General features: G+C 33.4%; 2 protein-coding genes across 2 annotated transcripts; both read right to left on the reverse strand.

Moving 5' to 3' along the window:
* Positions 1-1,217: 1,217 nt before the first annotated feature.
* LOC144556041 (Rhodanese/Cell cycle control phosphatase superfamily protein) lies at positions 1,218-4,817 on the reverse strand. Its single transcript, XM_078304524.1, has 2 exons — positions 4,288-4,817; positions 1,218-1,977 (listed from the first exon to the last, which is right to left on the reverse strand). Exons 1-2 carry the CDS (start codon positions 4,731-4,733, stop codon positions 1,776-1,778), a joined length of 648 nt encoding a protein of 215 aa, XP_078160650.1. The 5' UTR covers positions 4,734-4,817; the 3' UTR covers positions 1,218-1,775.
* Positions 4,818-10,103: 5,286 nt separating this feature from the next.
* LOC144555226 (phosphoinositide phospholipase C 2-like) lies at positions 10,104-15,162 on the reverse strand. Its single transcript, XM_078303485.1, has 9 exons — positions 14,653-15,162; positions 14,076-14,272; positions 13,554-13,689; positions 12,822-13,070; positions 12,119-12,354; positions 11,604-11,721; positions 11,023-11,175; positions 10,848-10,934; positions 10,104-10,600 (listed from the first exon to the last, which is right to left on the reverse strand). The coding sequence occupies exons 1-9, from the start codon at positions 14,965-14,967 to the stop codon at positions 10,307-10,309; spliced, it is 1,785 nt and encodes a 594-aa protein (XP_078159611.1). The 5' UTR covers positions 14,968-15,162; the 3' UTR covers positions 10,104-10,306.
* Between the last annotated feature and the right edge of the window lie 4,889 nt (positions 15,163-20,051).

Below are 20,051 nucleotides of genomic sequence, written 5' to 3' on the forward strand. Positions count from 1 at the left end.
CCAAGCGGTTCTAAGAAATTTTAGAAGGCCGCTTGGACCTTTAGTGGGCACCATTCATTCTAAGGGCCTATTCAACAACCAAAATTTTAGTGGAAATAAGAAATTTTATAGATAAAAATGAAAAATATCAATTAGTTAATTTTCAAAGTTATTTAATTTATGAGAAAATTTAGAATATAGATATTCCGTAAATATATGAAAATTTTGTTAGATTTTTCTTTTTCTTTTTACAATTAAATTTTTTGTGGAAGATGTAAAGTTAAAACTAAACTCTGTTAAGTATATTGACAATGAGCACTGATTCAGATTAATATAATTGTACATATCATACTCAAAAAAATTAAATGAGTGAATAGATCACATAATATAAAGTGATAAATGAATGAGTTAACTATACACTGTAAAACAATAAATGTGAATGAACTAACCACACACTACAAAGTGACAGATGAATGAATTGATCACGCACTGCAAATGATACATGAATGAATTGACAATGCACTACAAAGTGGTAAATGAGTGAATTAACCACACAATGTATAGTGATAAATGACCACACATTACAAAGTGACAAATGAGTGATCGTGAGTACTTTATTAAAAAAAATTCAAAGATGTTTATATATAGAGTCATTCTGCTAGCAAATACTTCTTCACCTCTTTTATAACAACATAATGGATCATTTTCTTCGGTAATAAAAGGAATAATGACAGTGAGAAGCATACAAATTGCATTAGCCAGGGGCGCATCTTAGTACTAGCTGGGGGGTGCTAAGCCACCCCTATGATTTTAAAATTTGTTTACCAAGTATATTGAACCTTGACCGAATTTTTCTTTTTAAACATATTAGCCCCCCCCCCCCCCACCCCCCCACCCCCCATATAATACAATAAAGTTATGAGGGCTTGAATGCTAAATTTAGAAATCAAATTTGGAGGCTGCCTTTTCATTTCCATATACTCGCTTGGGTTTCCTTCATCACTATTGGAAAAAAAAATTATTACTCTTGGAAAGGTTTAAATGGAAGGAAATATTGTAGCCAATTAATTGACAAACTTCGACAGGAGAGAAAAGCTTCAAATATGAAAGCTACACCTTCCCTTTTTTTCAAGAATAAATAACTCTAAACTTTCTAATCACCACTTTATATTTTGACAAAAAAAAAAATTAGAAGAAAACATTAAACAAGAAAAGTGTCTAAAAAAATCTTCAACGGAGAGCAGAAAACAAGAAAAAAAAATAGTATTCAAAGAAAAATTGCACAATTTTACAGTATCCTTAATCAACAATAATGTTTAGCCTCCCCTTTCTTGAGGACTAACATTGCAAAAGCTTGTAAAGATATTTGAGTTTCTAAATGCACCTCTTTTAAAAATAATTTGTGGTAGTAATGTGACAGCATATATACGTCGTTTTTGGTGGTTGTTGAGCTCTGAACAATGAATTGTGTGATTTGCCCATTTTGCAATAGTCAGGGGTACCATAGAGTATATAATTTATACAATGCGTGTCATAAATCAAACAATCAGGAGAAAAAAATGCAGTTCGTAGCGCAGTTTTCACGCCATGTACCTTCGTTGTGTACCTTTAACTTTACTCCGTTGTTGATGTAAAACGCACTTGTCGCTAAAGTTTGCATGAAGTTCATTATGTTATGTGCATCAGTGCATTTCGAATCTATCAGAGCGGATAAATAATCAGACATTGGAACATTACATGCAACTTTTCAAGACTTGCGAGTCTTGACGACACAAATCCAAATAAGTCAACAACGATCAGCTATCACTATCAAGCACACGCAAAATGAATAGCAACTGGAGAAAGATAAAAGAAACGCCTCCTATGGTGGCATACTGAAGCTTGGTGCTGCCTTCAACTTGAGGAAAGTCTTTGCTGACAGATCGGTTGAATCCCCCGGCAAGCCACGCCAAGTTCTTGTACCCTGCCTTGTGTAACATTTTAACTGCCATCAAAGACCTGAATAAAAATAAAGAATGACGCAGTTCTATCAAGCACTCTCTCTCTATATATATGGTTAATTTGGAATAATAGATGATCATTAATTTTTTTTCTTCCAAAATGGTGATTATCATCACTCGCGTGCTTGAGATACAATTGCAACATGCCGGCATGTCATCTCATGGGTGGCCGAAGTTAGCAGCACCGATTAGTATTCGGAAGAAGCCCTAACCAGTGTTTTACAAATCGGTTCTTATGCGGTATTCGGAAAGTCACCGCATACCGCATATATGGTATGCGGCCGCATGTAAGGATTTTTATTCGGATTTATATATGCGGATTTTAAAATGAAAATTCATATTAATTTGTATACAAAGAAAGTATTTATGATTGACTATACATGTTAAACTGGTGATTAAATATTAAAATAATGATTCTCATCTCATACTAAATGAAATACTGAAATATTTATATATTAATCTCAATTCGACCGAATATGCGACCGAATATTCGAATATGCGGCCGAATATTCGAATATGCGGCCGAATATTCAAAACCGTATATTGGATCGAATACTCATTTTCTATTCAGATTCCAACCGAATATGAATATTCGGCCGAATAGACCGATTTTTAAAACACTGGCCCTAGCCCATTACTCCTAGATCATTCAAGAATTTTCAAACCCATTTATAATGTTAGGTAACGAGGAAAATTATACTATAAATTAGTATTGTAATATTTTATGTCCAGAAGCATGTATGCATTTTGTACCATGTATTACTTAGAAGTATTTTGTCTCCATTTAGTAGTATATATAAATGATGGAGGCTCATATATGTATGTGAGTGAGAAAAATGTAGATCAAAGTTTTGTAATTTATAGTATTATTGTACTCTCTCGCTTCTCTCACTTTTTAAAATAAAGAAATTAAAATTTCCCCTTTTCTTTTCACAATCTAAGTAATTTTCAACATTTGATATGAGTGAGACAGGGCAATGTAAATATTTTTTCTACTCTACAAATGTTAGTGGCGCAATGCCATCCAACCTTAAAAAAAAAAATTGATTTGAATATTCAGGTTCAAGGTTCGAGCACAAAGTTAGCATAGTAAGGGGATTTTGTGAAAGTATAAGAAGCATTTGAAGTCGATTTTTTCTAGCATTGGTGTAAATATGACGCAGTCTATGCATGGTTTATGTATTTACGGAGAGAGAACTACGACATGTGGAAAATCAAGATGCAGATGCTGCTATCCTCGCAAGAATTGTGGGATGTTGTTGACAAAGGATTTGTGGCACCAACCACAATCACTGGAGAATTAACGCCAGAGCAAAAAGAAGACAAAATAAAGGACCTTATGATGTAGTTGCTTCTACTTTCTCATGCCTTTTTCGATATGGTCACTCTACTTATTCGTGAAAATAGACTTTTTGCAACACCATGTTGAATTAGAAACACGACCTTGGCATTCTCAATTTGATCTTTCTTTTACTCTGACGTCAATGCTCACGTAATTGACATCGTAAACCTTTGTCAACAACATCCTACAATCCTACGAGAATAGCAGTGTCCGCATCTTAATTTTTCATATGTCGTAGTTTTCTCCCATAAATATGGGAACTATAAACTACGCTATAGCTGCGCCTTCTATGTCTGAAGACATCAACTAAAGACGCTAGCTTCTTATACTTTCATGAGCGCTCCTTACTACTTTGCTACCTTCTTGCTCGAATTTGAGCTCTGATACCAATATTGAAAATTTAACTTAAATTGTGGATAAAGAAGAGACGAATTATATAGTAAATTTTATTTTATTAAAAAAATGAGTACAAGAGAATGGGTTACAAGGTTTTGCTTTCTTTATAACTATCAGAGTAAAATTACGAAGAGTATACTAAATTATTCAATCTAAGATTATACTCGAGATCATTATAGAGTATACTAGATTATTCTTGAATTCTTTACATTGTTCATACTATAGTAGTATGTATATATATTCTAGAAATGTATGCATATTCTATAAAGTTTTAGTTTGTATAATTTAGAAGATGTATGTCTATTTTAGAAATATCTTATTATGATGGATAAAAATAGGACCTGAGGACTATAATTTATATGAGAAAAGATAAAACAAAAAAGTTTGTAACTCATTCTCTTGTACTTTTTTTTATAATAAAAAAAATTACTATATAATTAAAACTTCTCTCTTCTCTATCCACAATCCAATTTAAATTTCCAACACAAATTTCTTTATTAATATGCAAAATTCTAAGCCTAGATCTGATCTAGATTGTAGTCACAGTACAGGTACACCTAAGAATCTCACCTGAGGCCTTCACCACAGGCGACAAGTAATTTCTCGTCTTTGTTTGGCACCACATCCGCCACTTGAGGCACAAACTGTTCATTAATCTTTGTAAAAAGCTGGCCAGTCCAGAGACCAATGTAACCGAAATGAACCCATTTCTTGAGCAGAGTTACCGGCCCGTTATCTGCGTCATCAACAAAGAGCGGAACGTGTATCGACCCAGAGACATGCACCCGCTCCCGCTCCCAAACAGGTCGGATGTCTAAGAGCTGGTATTCTTCAGCTTGTATGGCCGCAGTTGCTTCTTTAGAAGGGATTGAGCGGACAATACCGGATTGGAGAAGGTACTGGGCGGTTGATGATGTCGGAGGAACCGAGCCCTCTTGCTTTGCAGCAAAGGTTCTGGTGTTGGTTTTGGTTCTTCCAGGGAGGAAGGAGGAGAGATGTATGGCTCTTATTGCCATGAGGGAGGATAGAGCTCTCCCTCTCTCAGTCTCTCTTGCAGCTTGATGTGTATTTCTTATCCACAAGAGCAAAGATTTTAGATTTTTTTTTTTTTCTTAGTGCATCTACGGCTCTATACCTGTCAGAAGTTGGTCATCAATCTTTCCTTTTAGTCCCTAAAATTTATTTTTTTCAGATTGAAACCCAAAAGATGCTAATTCTGCTCGCTATTCATAACTTTTAATTTTGCATCTTTCATTTGTTTGCATGAACGCCAACGGAAACGATATAACTAATCAACTAGGATTAATTGGATCCCGCGCAATGCTGCAGTTTACTTTTTTTTTAACCATTATTGTGTGAAAGATTTTGATTTTTTTTTTCTTGATACTTAATTTTATGCGTAAAAGAAAATATCCAAGCTTCGTTTTGAAAAATTACTCAGGCTCGATTTTGTCAACCCGGCCCGAAATAGTTTCAAAGTATACGAGGATAATTAATACATACATTTAATCTCATACTACATATTCGGTAATAAACAATAAGCCAACATTTTTTAAATTTTAACTAACTTTAATTAATGTCGAATATGTATCTTTGATCAAACACATTTATCTGATTTTTTTTTTTTTTTGACAAAAGCGCAGAGAGACCCCAACCAGTTTTATTACGAAACCTTAATAAATGTTTATAAAAGATGGTACTAAGCTAGTATTATATAATGTCAGTGTCAATATTAACCTTAGCTACATCAGCAAAAAGATATATAGAACAGAAAAGGCCACATCCAGCTATATATTATGGATTTTATTCTTGATATTTTTTAGTATATAGTACATATTTTGTTTTCTACTACAATGATTAGTAATTTACTGGTTAACAAAAACAAATATTTATGCTTAGTAGTGTGCAAAAATATTTACGTCGTTGATGATCTGACGGTCTAAAAATTTATTTTCTTTCCCCACTTATTAATTAATTTATGTACATTCGCAATCTATTAAATTCCTTATTTAGGCTTTATTAATTTCTAAACATTTAAAAAAAATCAAAGATTGATATTATACGTATTTTATTTTAGTTAAATAGATTTCTAGAAAAATCTGATTAACTGTAATTAAGTTTAGATTAAATCAATTATCCTATTGATATGTTCAGAGAATAGTACTTGATTTTATAAATGTTACGTGTTTTCCTGAAAAAATCATTCAGATATTTCGTATATGAATTTTAATTATTAATTTTCTGTATGTATTTCTGCGGAATGTAACAATCAGACATTTTAGCAAAGCTATCCGTTGTTCAGGTCAATCAAATTGTTTTGTTAACAAAATGATCCCATTTGTAAAAATTGTTAGTTGCAGAAATTCTTAGATTACCTTTTAACATGCAATGATGTAGTTATCGTTCTTTTGGAGATCAAATATTTTAATTTCCAACTTTTTTTATTTTGTCTTTATTGGGAGGTGTTATCACTTATCATGCCCGCTTTAAGAATTTTAATCTTAATAAATAATTTAGTTTATGAAAAGAGGTTAATTAATTCATAAATAAATAATGATGACCAAGTCCTTCACTGACTAAATGTTCTGTATCTGTTTAAGACATATATGATTTTAAATTTTAATATTCATTTATTATTCACATTCGTTTCGTATTTACTAATTAAAAAATGGATACATATGATATTAGCATTATCCGCTCCGTTTACACCCCTGTGAGTCTGTGACTCGTCGATCTCTTCCTGGTCGCTCTCTAAAATAAAAATAAAAAACAAATTCCAAAATTTCCCGTCGCTAGCCCCAAATTCGCATTCTCTAAGATATCTCGTATTTTTGCGTGACTTTTTGAAAAACCTCAACCCTTCAATTACGTTCTTCATCAATCTCAAAGCTCAAGTATTACTGCCCCTGCGTTATCTCCGAATAGGCACCGGACACGTCGGTCACACAAAATATGAGATATCTAACAGAGTACGCACTCGGTAGCCCCTGGTCGCTCTCTGACTCGGATGAAATTCTTGAAACAAAAAAAAAAAAAAAAACTTGGCACATGAAGTGAAGAAGTGAAGAAACAAAAAAGTCTGGTCCCAACTTAGAAAAAAAAAAAACGAAATTCTCTCTCCCTAACTCGAAGCGACGAAGTGAAGAGGAAACAAAAGGAATGGTAAATTTCGCTATTCTCTAATTTTATAAATTTATTTAAACTCTATTTTAATTTAATTAGAATAAATTTACTTGAATTCCTTAAATTAATTAAATTTTTGAATTACTTGAATTCATTGAATTAGGATAAATTAACTTGGACTCTAATTTACATAAATTCATTAAATTAGAATAAATAACTTGAACTCTAATGTACTTGAATTCGTTGAATTATGATAAATTGACCTGAACCATAATTGAATTGAATTAGGGTTTAGGATTTGATTGAAGTAAATTATAATAAATTATGCATTTTTAATAGTGATGGCAATTAGGATTAGAATCTTAATTTATATTTTTTTTTATTATGTTGATTGTTTATTATGTTTTTTTTTATATACTATCAATTAGTTAATGAGTTTGAACTTAAATTCTGTTCCCCTCTCCCTCTCCCACTTAATAGAAATCATGCATCTATCCCTACCTAGTCCACAATCAAACAAAAATATCTTGTCATCTTAACTTAAAATAAACAACGTGCCTAATATTTTTATTTCACAATTAAACATGGACCAATGCAGTTGTATTTGTTTCCTTTATTTTTTGCCACGCAATTCTCTGCAAAGTACCAACAAAACTAGGCCTAGAGAATTTTTTGAGAGAATATTTTTTCGGAATGATAGGTGTACTTGTTAAAGTCGGAAATAAATCTGTTGTGATTCAAAGGAATTGTAGGGAGCCTGTTATTCCAAATTCAATCTTTCGTTTGTTTTGAAATTTGTTGATAAAAAAAACAAATTTTTTTTAAGATTCGTGTATTCTAAAAAATAAAAAAGTTCGATTTGAAATAACAAGACTTTCTTTGGATCGTTGCAGTAAAGTCGGGTATAAACACACACGAATAGTGGAAAAACAAATCCAATATCCGAACAAAGTTTCGTTGTTAAATGAAGCTGGCAATAGCCTTTTATTAAAAAAAAAAATCCAATATTGTTGCAGCACAGAGAGCAACAAGCCAACAATGGAGGAAACACACAAAAAATAGACATAGGCGATCTGTGGCGGGGATTTTTTTTTAAAAATCATAAATAAAAAATAATATTTTACCAAACTAACTTGATTGCTTTGGTTTTTACAAAAATTACAAGAATCAAAATGTTATTTCGGGACCGAAATACTATTTTGGTCCTGGCCATTTTTATATATTTCGATAAAAAATATGATGATAAAACTTATGAAAATATTTCGGACCGAAATGACGTCCCGAAAAAAAAAATTCTTATGATTTCCGTAAAAACCAATGCAATCTGGTTGGTTTAAAATATTGTTTTTTAGTTATGGTTTTTAAAAAAAAAAATCGGAAGCACAGGAACTTTGTCTTGTGCCCCCACCACGTGTTAGGCTGGTTTTAGCCGGGCGGTATTTTGTGCGAACAACCTAAATAAATGAAATTTTTTTATAAACCACAATTAATTAAATTAAATTTAACAAAGCAGTATGATTAGTTTTTTTTTTTTTTAAATGTAAGGACCGAATTGGAGATTCGATCTCTACATTTTGCTTTTTCCCAGACCGAACCAAGTTTTTTTCACTTTTTTGTGAACGTGGCCACAGATGATCCGAATAACCCTCTTTTACCCCAGACGGAAATTACCATTCGGTCTTGATAATTTGGTTATTTTTCCATGCGCGAAAGGAGAGGTAACTGGAGGGGTAGGGTGCGGATCCGACTCCATTCTTCAATTTGGTTAAGGCCAAATTTCTTTCAAATTTAATAGAGGTAAGAAGGGCTTTGAGATTCGTGCAAGTTGTAATTGATCGATTGATTGAGATTTCTCTGGCAATTAAAAGAACAATACCGTCCATTACATTTAATCAAACGAAAGTTTCTAAACTCAATTTATAATTTGTTTGTATCTTCGTTACCCTTTTTTTTATTAGCAAACTTTTTATTAACATTTTTATTCTTATCAAACTACTTATTTTTAATATGTCAAAAAAAAATTGTATGTTATTTTTATGAAAATTCGTATTTACAGAATTTTAATTTAATAATTTGTACATTATGTAATTTAATAACATATTTTTATAACCTAATTCATTTATGCAATTTCATAACATAGAAATAATTTGTACATTTTTTATAACCTAATTCATTTATGTAATTTAAATGCACATATATAGATAAATGAATTAGGTTATGTAATTTAATAATTACAAAGGAATTAGGTTATAAAAAGATGTTATTAAATTACATAAATGTACAAAATTATTAAATTAAAATTCTGTAAATAAGAACTTTCATTAAAATAACATACATTTTTTTTTTGTAGTTTGATAAGAATAAAAATGTTAATAAAAAGTTTGCTAATAAAAAAAGGGTAACGAAGATACAAACAAATTATAAATTGAGTTTAGAAACTTTCGTTTGATTAAATGTAATGGACGGTATTGTTCTTTTAATTGCCAGAGAAATCTCAATCAATCGATCAATTACAAATTGCACGAATCTCAAAGCCCTTCTTACCTCTATTAAATTTGAAAGAAATTTGGCCTTAACCAAATTGAAGAATGCAGTCGGATCCGCACCCCACCCCTCCAGTTACCTCTCCTTTCCCGCGTGGAAAAATAACCAAATTATCGAGACCGAATGTTCATTTCGGTGTGGGGGGTAAAAAAGGGTTATTCAGATCATCTGTGGCTGCATTTACGAAAAAGTGAAAAAAATTTGGAGATCAAATTGGCAATTCGGTCTGAAAAAAAGCAAAATGTGGAGACCAGATTTTCAATTCGGTCCTTGTGATTTTTGAAAAAAAAAAACTAATTATACTGCTTTGCTAAATTTAATTTAATTAATTATGATTTATAAAAAAATTGCAAATAAATAACTAAAGTCTTCCAGTTGTCCTGTCTTGTCCAGCAGGCAGATCGTGCGGTGTAAAACACGTCCATTTCTCCGGTATTTGGTCAGTTATCCAGTTGTCGCTATTCGGTCAGTTATCCAGTTAATAAAATTGTCGCTATGCAGTGGATTATTTTATAGCAGGGTAATCTGAGACGTCGGCTTTTGTCTAAACTCGAATCTTGATGAAATCAAAGATCTATTTTTCGATGTAGCACGATTGTTGGGAGAAGAGAGAGACCAAATATCAACATTGACTGCAATTCAACAATTACCAAGCGAGTAGATGGTATTTTGTCTCGAATAACACACTGATAAACCTACTACTAGAAACGCACTAATTATCATTCTATGTACAAAGCACTTCATTCCTTATTTAAGAAATATCCACATTATTGTATTCCACACAACACAGATGCACATAATAAACACTAGTAAGAGACTAAGAATTGCCGAGTGTTACTAAATACCCTCTACAATAAAACAACAATATAATTCAACCAAACCTCTTACATACATAAAATGAACCAATATCTATGAAACAATTTCAAACAATTTCAAACCGCATGAGCATCTTGACCGACTTGAATTTATTTCCCTTGTGATCATACAGAGGGACAGCACGAACACCCGGTCTCAATTCAGATACCGGAAGGACAGTCTGGCCGCCAAAATCATCCTTCTCTGACATGTCATACTCGTGTACTTCTACACGAAGCAAAGCTATCTCTGGAACTCTCAAGGGAAATTCAAACTCTTCATTCCAAGATGGGGCCCAATTATCCTCTATTGCCTTTGTTTTTTTCATTATTGAATCAGCTGGAACTCCAGCTATGCCAACCTGTTGATAAAAACATGTTAACTGACAGCCTTTCTGTCGTACCAATTTTGGAGATATTTGCAACTATTACCCAACAAAAAATTGCTTAACATGACCACATTTTAGATTCTAATTTTAGTTCCTAAACCTTTTCTTCCGATTGATGGGTCAAATGTAAAATTCGATGTCGAGGCAGTTAATAATTTCATGGATATCCAGACCCTTCTTTTATATGTTATTAAAAAAATTAAAGAACTCCTTGACATACTCGAGTGTAGAAATCCGGAGGGGAATATTGGTCAAAATGTGTCTGCGTGAAGTCCAGATGCCAACCATCTCCCATGTACACTTTAACCTGTACAATACTCATTAAAAGTTGCACTTTTTGCAATAAATGGCCATCTGAGGGAAATAAACAAAAGGCACATCGATGATAATAGTACCTTTAATGTAGTTTTCACAGGTAACTCTGCTTTTGGATTAAAAACCTCATCATTAGGACCATTTTTCATAAGAAAATCAGGTTTCTTAACATAACCACATCCACCGTTGGCTCTGTAAAACCCATGCATCAACCATAGAGACCTTCCATATCCCTGGATCAAGAACATAATTAGACTTGCTGTTAGAAAAAATCATTAACTGTACCCATCCAAAAGAATTTTAATGGAGAAATAGGAATACTCACCTCACCCCATTTTGAGAAAAAAAAAGGAAACTAGAATGGGAACGGTAGTGCATGTGTTGGATATCTGGATTTATGCAGGATATGCACGTCTGCACGGAATCTTCAACTAATGGGGTGTTGAAAAAACATTTGCCCTTAAAATGTTTTCCAATCTATATGCTAAGCTTAAAATAGAATCAATGGTATATTAAATGTCCTTTACTGCTTTGTTGCCACTGTTCTCATTGTCATCAAGAGGAAAGTTCCCTAATAAAATTAATAGCCCATTGAACCATTTTTCACAAGATTCTTCATTTCTACTAAATAAATTTACAAACAAAGGAAAAGGAAACACACCTGCATATTGAATGCAACCATCTGAGCACCATGGACCCATCCAATAAACGGGTTGTAATTTGAGGAATTTATGCGAACTCCTTTGGGGTAAATCCTCAGTATGTTATTCTGAGTGAACCTACCATTAATAGATACAGAAGTAAGCTCTCATTATCAAATAATAATAAAAAATGTCTCATTTCCCCAGAAAGCACAATGGAAAATGCTACTGCATTATTACTCTCAAAGTAAGCTCGTAGATATCGCATGGCTTAAAAGAAGCTAGCTTTCTATTACTGACAATATGATGCCTAGTTCTCAAAGATGATTGCCATTATTTTGTGCTTTTATCATTATGTTTAGCTTATATTCACTAATGCAGTTGTGTTTGCTCCCTTTTCTGACCATGCAATTCTCTGCAAAATGCCAACAAAACCAGGTAGGTACCTGTCAGGAACACAACTGCCACATGTTGGTGTTGGTCAGGATGGCAACCTACAACATTACCAGTGCAAAATAACAATAGGTAATTTTACCTTATAAGCTCAGCACTGTGAGCAGAGGCAGCTTTAGCGAGCTCTTGTTCACTGAGACTGAGCCTCCGGACTTTACCAGGATCTACTTTAAGTGCTTCACTCATGCTACCTTTGGGCTTCCCAGCCCGAATTGTAATGAGGTGCTTGTATTCTAAGGAATGAACTGGCGGCACCTTCAGGTCATCATTGTCATCATCATCATCATCTTTCTTTCTGTCTGAGTCATCGTCATCATCCTATTAAACAGTTTGCCGTTGTCAAATAATCCTAAAAGGAACAAGACCTTGGCTTCTTTCTTATTTCTATGAAATTTGGATTTGATGTATGAAAGATATCAATTTATGATTTGAAATTTAATTAGGAGCTTGGTAATAAACAAGGGGGCGTAAGTGTTAGTCTTGACTATGATTGACAAATAAACGAAGGCTATGCACATAGAAATGAAGGTGAGTTTGACTAAAATCAAACTAGAAAATAAGACAGGTCAAAGAGAATGGTGGGAGGGGGCACTGGAAGGCCCAAAAAATCACAGTAACTGACAAAAAAAAAAATTGAGAGGCAACAGCAAGCAGTTGGGGGAGTGGGAGGGAGGAAAAGAGAATTTCTAATCTGGTTATGAATCCAACAAGTAGCCAAAAGCAAATAAAAGAAAGCATTAAAAGCAAGATGAGTAATACACCATTGAAATAGAAAGAATAGTAACCTTGGCAGCAGCTGATTCAATTTCAGTATCGAGATCAGGCACTTCTCTTCCCCAGGCCGTCTCTTCATTATTTTTCTTTGAATCAGAATGTTCAAAATCTTTCTCCTTGAAGCTCTTGGCTTCAAGATACTCTTTCGGTGGTTTTGTAGAGAGGATAACTCGGTTTTTGAGAAATTCTGGGGAAGGGAATTCCTTCACATGCTCTGTTTCAGGATAGTAGAGTATGTTTCCAAAAACTTCTGTCACCATCTGAGAAAATGCCGCAAGAGAAGTATCAGCTCAGGTCATTTGTAGGGGAAATTGCACAACAACCTTTTTAGTTTTTCCAAACTTGCACTATACACAAGACAAGCCATTTGTACGATTTGTGAAGCGACCCATTTGTTATCTTCACCAAGCAGCAACATGGACTTGCGTGACGAGTTGCTCTTAGTACTACTGGTGATTGATATAACAGCATTCGTGAAATTAAAAGAAAGGCTTAACTAATCGTTGGCATTCAATATTTCTAAGAGGTCGTTTTACCCAAGTTCAATCTACCTTTTGTTATTACTTCTATATACTTTTTGTGCACAATACCATAGATATTCACCATTCAGAAGCAGTGCTGCTAAAGCTGACCCTGCTTGTTTATGGGTTGACATTGACTGTTGAACATTAAAAGGCAGAAAAAACTCATAAAATGATTTTTTTTTTTCTGCAATTTCCGAGTTTCATAAAAGAAGTGTCTACCTTTGCTACTTTAGCTTGAAGGTCAGGAGTAAGATGGTCCTCCAGGGTAATAATAACAGGATATGGGGATGCTACAAAGGCATGCTCCTTAATAGACTTCAAGCACCTCAGGAGCGAGACTGGAGAGGTCAAGGTTCTACAAGACAAAAGGAAGTAGAAATCTTGATCTAATTTACACTTCTTAGCTCATTATGGTATTTTCACTGTGATAACAAAATTTTGACACTTGAAAATATGGTATTCAGGTCTAAAAAAACAAAGAAAAAAGAAGTGGTTTATCAATCAGTCTACATTGGTTTTCCTGGGTTCATTTCCAATTTAACAGCACCACAAGGTGGAAATTGGTAGCTCTAGAATTTTAGGTGTAACTGGTACGAAGTTATGCCTAGTATAGTGATGATAAATTTTCAGTCTTTATTGGTCTTAACTGCTGCTTAAATTTGTACAATCCACTTTTGTGAAGTATGTGAGGCCTGATACCAGTACACACTGCTATCAATGATGCATAATTCCTATTATTACCTTCCATGAAGAATGTTGATGTCATCCTTCGCAGAATTAGGCCACATATCCAACTCAATTACTCTAACACCTCTTTGCAATGCTTTAATGATAGGAGCATCACTGCAGTCGCTACTGAGCTGGTTTCCGGTCAAGTACGAGTTATGCCCAGTGTATATGAAATAATGAGATAATGGCTCACTCATGTCATGGTGAATCTGAGACCAAAAAAAAAAAAAAAGGTAAAGCAAGAACAAAAATGAGTCAAAACAAATATTGCATGTATTGTATGGTGTGAGAGAAATAGACACAAAATTGCATGTACTATCACATTTACATAGTGCCAGATAGCTTCATTTTAATATGGTCTCCCAAAACTGAAAACTCTTTTTTACTAGATCTCTACCAATTAAAAGCTTGAATGAAATTTTGTAATCAGAATAAAAGAGTTAAGAAGGTTAAAATAATAAAAATAGAGATCTGAGCGCAAAATAAATTCACAAAGAAGAGATTTGCTTGCACCCGTATAGTTAAGGGACTTGGTAGATTTACATAATTTCAGAAAAAAGTTTCCCCAAAATCAGAATCCGAACCAAACCTCTGATTTCAAGGGAGGGTTTAGCTCGAGAGAAAATAAATAATGGTGAAAATCCTCGAGCGTTAGCACGGGCCTTGATATCCGCGCGAGGGGGCCCTTCTGCTGTCGGATCCGTTCGATGATCCTATCCGCCTGGTCGGGGTCGCTCGACGCGTGGGGCCCAGCAAGGAACTTCCTGAGCTGGTCCGCTGACATGTGGGACCCACCTTCGCTGTACTCGTCGAACAGACTCCTGACGTCATCCGGCGGCCCAGCATCCTTCAGGTGGAACTTGCGGGTGAAGCATAAGCAATACTTAAACTTGTGGGTTCCCATTCCTCTCTCTCTCTCTCAGTTACTTAGTTGAGAAGAGTGATGGTGGTTGAATTTAAATTGTTGTTTTTTTCCCGGGGCTTTTGGGAACTTTTCAGGAAAGCTTTGATAGAGGGAAGGAAGAGACGGAGGAGGAGGGCAAGTATAACCGTCGGCAAGATCTGAATACGTCGCTGTTTATCGGGAATGGATTCAACTATCGACTGACTATTCTATTATAACCAAGTAATAAAAGATGATGTCGTGTGTTTTAAATGATGCTAACTGATTACTTATCCAGTTGTCTTCGAATAATTTTATGGGACCCCTCCAGGCAATTTGATGTTGTCTTTTATTTAAAAATTATCTGATAATGCTGTTGGTTAGCTATATACGTCTCCTTGGACCTGGAGAAAAGGATGTGATATCGGCTCATCGCTAGGAAATAACACGAACCCTTTTTCTAGTAAGCTTTGCAGGAAAACACCGCGGTCATGTTCGGCAACAAGGCTTTAGCCTCCTTAGAGTGGTTTTAGCTTTTTTAGTTGCTTAAGCTAGCCGAACAACAATTCCTTAGACAAATTTAGAACATCTTTCTTAAGCTTCCTTAGAGCAAATTCTTAAGCCAAAAAAAACATAGGCTTAGGAAAAAGTGCCTCCTTAGAGCCTTTCTTTAGCATCTTTATACACTTAAGCTTCATTACTCTAAACCTTTGTTAGCCGAATATCTCCTCCTTAGCACAGCTTAAACTCTTAAGCTGCAACACTCTAATCTTCGTTGCCGAACATGACCCACGAGCTTTATTTTATATCAGCTTAAAATACTAAACAATGATCAGAGACAGATCCAGAATTTTTATCAAGCGAGTAAAAAAATATCGAATTGAATTTAAAATCATTAACTAATTAGATACTCGATAAAAAATAATACTTTAATTTATACTTTTTAATACACTGATTTGTAATTTCTGATTTTCTAACTTATAATTCTAATTATCAATCATAATTCAAAAAAATTATTTTAATTTTAACCATAAGTTTAACCCGAATTACAAATCAAACATCCAGATAAGTGCAAAAAAATTTTCAGGAGGAGCAAAGTCAATCGGAATATCATGATCTCCACTAAAATTCAAAAATCAAAATTTTGGAGAAAAGCAGCTGACCCCTGGGACCATGTGGGTCCGCCCCTGATGATGATATTTTTTTCTGCTTTATTTATTTATTTTGCAAAGTTGTTTATATTTTTAAGAAGGAAAAATGATATGTTAATGGGCATCGACTCGCTTGTTAGTCAAGTGAGATCTCCCCCGCTGTCTGATTCATTTTATGATTCATGCGTACGAATATTAAAACAGACGTACACGAATATTCAAGCACAACATTCGGATTTATAGTAAATTGAACAGCAGAGAAACTCATCGAACTCAAAAATTAGTCCAATACACGACGCATCCTTTTCTTTTATTTTCAAAATTGTCATCAGATTAATCTACGAAAAGTACAATTAACAAAGATTAGAGAACATTGAAATGTACATATAACATTTTTGAGTAGCTATGGATAAACAAAAATCTGTTTGTAAAATCTATATTTCAATTTTAATATTTTAAATATTCTTTTGTTTCTTTAAAATTTTGGAAAATTAGACATTACTGATATTAATTTTAATGAAACTTTTTTTTTGACAATTTTTTTAATGAAACTTAAAACTAAGCATCTATTTTTCTCTAACAAAAAACAATCTGCTTGCAACCGATTCAAAAACTCCCATCCCTTGCAAATTAAAGAACTCATACGAAAAAAGCATTTGATCAAACCTGTGGTTTCAGAGAAGGATTGAGTTCATTTGAAAACAAATAAGTTTGCAAATCATCGAGAAGTATCAACGGTCTTGAGATTCGTTTCGTGTGGCTTTTTTGCTGTTGGATCCACTCGAATATTTTGTCGGCGTTATTTGGATTATCACCTGCTTCAGGATCTGCGAGAAATTTCTTAAATTGCTCCATTGACATGTGGGACCCGCCTTCGCAATATTCTTCAAATAATATTTTCACGTCATCTGGAGGCTTCGCCTCGCTCCAACCAAACGTGCGTTTGAAGAACAAACAATATTTGTAGCTTCCCATTATTTATAATTGTATTTTTTTTTCGTGAGATTTTTCTCTTCAGATTAATGTCAATGTTTTTTTCATTTTGTAGGTTTCCATTTCGACATTTTTGATAGGAGAAGAGCGAGAGCAGAGGAAGAAAGAGGAAAACATTGTGTTATTTTTTCACTAATTCAGGAAAAATATTGTTTCTACATTTTATTACATAACGCTTTGTAAACAAAAAAGTAAGTGATTTTCTAAAGCCACATGTCATGTACATACATTAACATAAATATGATAAGAATATAATAATAGTAGATTAATTGTAAATTTTGACGAACACAGGAACTGTACCAAAATCCGAAATTGAGAATTAATTTGTTCTATATTCAACAATTATATGACAAATAAAAATGATAGACTTAATCAACCTAAAGCCCTATCAAGGAAAAAAAATGACGACAATTTAGATAAGACCACTAATATATAATAATAAAAAATAGTGGAAAGATGTACAACCAATATTATCAGAATCGGACTGGACGTCGAACCGCTAAAGTTTCGGTTCAACGGTTCAGTGGTCGGACCGGTGGTTCAACCGGTTCAATGCTGGTTTTTTAAAATATATATAATTTATTATCATAAATTTATTTTCATCCTATTCAAAGCATCTAATTTATCTAGTATGTTTTTCTGTCATCATCATTGCACAATGCACTGACGAAATTGAATCCGAAGTATATGGTCATAATATATAGATTGTAACCAGTAACATGTCTCAGCCCTTATCTTTCTTTCTTTTTTTGAAAAAAAACAAAGATCATGTCTGAAGATTGTGGTTACAAAGTTTATAACCATGAATAAAAAGTATTGAAAAATGCTCAAAATAGTATAAAAGTGAAATGAAATATTAGACCATAAAGGAAACAATATATATATATATATATATATATAGATGAGCTATGGTGAACCATTGAGTAAAATGCGTTTGTACTTCACGCCATATTTTCATTTTGAAAATCCAAACAACCGATTTGAACCTTCCAACATGCTCTCCATATTGAAACGTGCTTGGAAACTAAATTTTATATTTTTTGGAATTTTTTTACTATTTATTAAGCAATTTTGAAAATTGTTGTTTTGTTGTGAATAGTAAAAAAAAACAGTAAAAATTTCTGAACCATCGGATCAATGATTTTCAAAGTGGCTTAATAAATAGTAAAAAAATTCTAAAAATGTAAAATTTGGTCTCTAAGCACATTTTAATATGGAGATCATGTTGAGTGGTTCGGATCGGTCGTTTGGATTTTCAAAATAAAAATATAGTGCCATGGAGCACAAGCGGTCAAAAAACGTTCAAAAAATGAATGCACTAAAATTAATTTATTAACCTTCTAATTTTGACCGATTGACTTTATACTAAATTAATTCAAATGTTTAAAATTTTCACATGTAGACGCATCACTCGTAAGGTAGGAGGATTTCAACGGTTCGGATTTGTCATTTGAAACCGATTTGATGGGTTTTGGAGTTGAGAAAAGGTTTCTGTCCACTGGGTTTTGTCCACCATTTGTCCACAACCTTATCCAACTCCCGTTTAACTTGTTTTAACGACTCCGGTCCCCACATAACTGAAATACGCGTATATAAACAAATTTCTTATTATCGCTATTGATCTCTCTCCTCCTTCTGTTCTTTCCAGTATTTCAAAGGAGAAATCGTAATCAAAGGAGAAATCTCTCTCCTCCCTCCGTTCTTTCCAGTATTTCCAGTATCTTTAATTCTTGTTTGGATCAAGGGCAAGCTGTGCTAGTGTCTCCTCAGATGGAGATGTGTTACTGTTACCCACCACCATCTCTTCACGTGCAGCCGTGTTATTCTATGCTGTCCCTTCAGGTATTGCAGTCGTGTTATAATATCTTTCTCCGAAGATAATATTTGGGGTGTATATCAAAACATCTCCATTAAAATGAAAGAAAGAAAGAAAGAAATGAAGGAAATCATGAACATGATCATACCTGATCGATGCTGATTACAGTAGAAAGATGTAGAAAAGTTATTTTTGTTGAAGAGCACGGCAAAATTCAAATCTAGTAAGTTATTTCTGTTGAATTTATTGTTTTCGTTGTATGCAATAACAGATCTAGCATTTCAAATGAAATCTGGAGGAAAGAGATGATAGAGAGGCGATATGGAGTATTCATCTGTTAATTTTACTGTATTGCCCCGTTAATTTTACAGTATTCATCTTGTCATTTTACAGTATTCATCTTGTGAAAATCTGGAAGAAAGATATGATAGAGAGGCGATATGGAGTATTGATCTGTTAATTTTATAGTATTGCCCCGTTAATTTTACAGTATTCATCTTGTCATTTTATAGTATTCATCTTGTGGAAATCTGGAGGAAAGAGATGATAGAAAGGCGATATGGAGTATTGATTTGTGAATTTTACAGTATTTATCTTGTAATTTTATAGTATTCATGTTGTAATTTTACAGTATTCATCTTGTGAAAATCTGGAAGAAAGAGATGATAGAGAGACTTCTTACTCATCCGAACAATATTCAATTGAAAAATCTACTGTATACAAGATTCAATTTTACAGTTCTGCTGATTCAATTTTACAATATACAAGATTCAATTGTAAATTTTACTGTGTATAAGATTCAATTTTACAGTATACAAGATTCAATTTTACAGTATACAAGATTCAACCCAATGCGGACGCTAATAATTAACTCTAACTGCCAATAACCGCTAATAACTAACTCTAACTGCCAATAACTTCATATAACTGTAATTTCTGAAAGTACAGTTTGAAAGTACATTTATTTTGTCATGTTGTGCAAGTTGCAATTTTTTTCTAACTATCATAGGACCACTTCAAATAGTTGCTGGATGTTTTGTGATTAACTGATATATTTTATGTGATATATTGTATAATTATACAGCATGTAGAAGTAATTTTACAGTATTCGCGCAAGTCAAAGCTGTGGACAAGTGGTGGACAAA

The sequence above is a fragment of the Carex rostrata genome, chromosome 6 (genome assembly GCF_964058835.1).
Source record: "Carex rostrata chromosome 6, lpCarRost1.2, whole genome shotgun sequence".
NCBI classification, from domain to species: Eukaryota; Viridiplantae; Streptophyta; class Magnoliopsida; order Poales; family Cyperaceae; genus Carex; species Carex rostrata.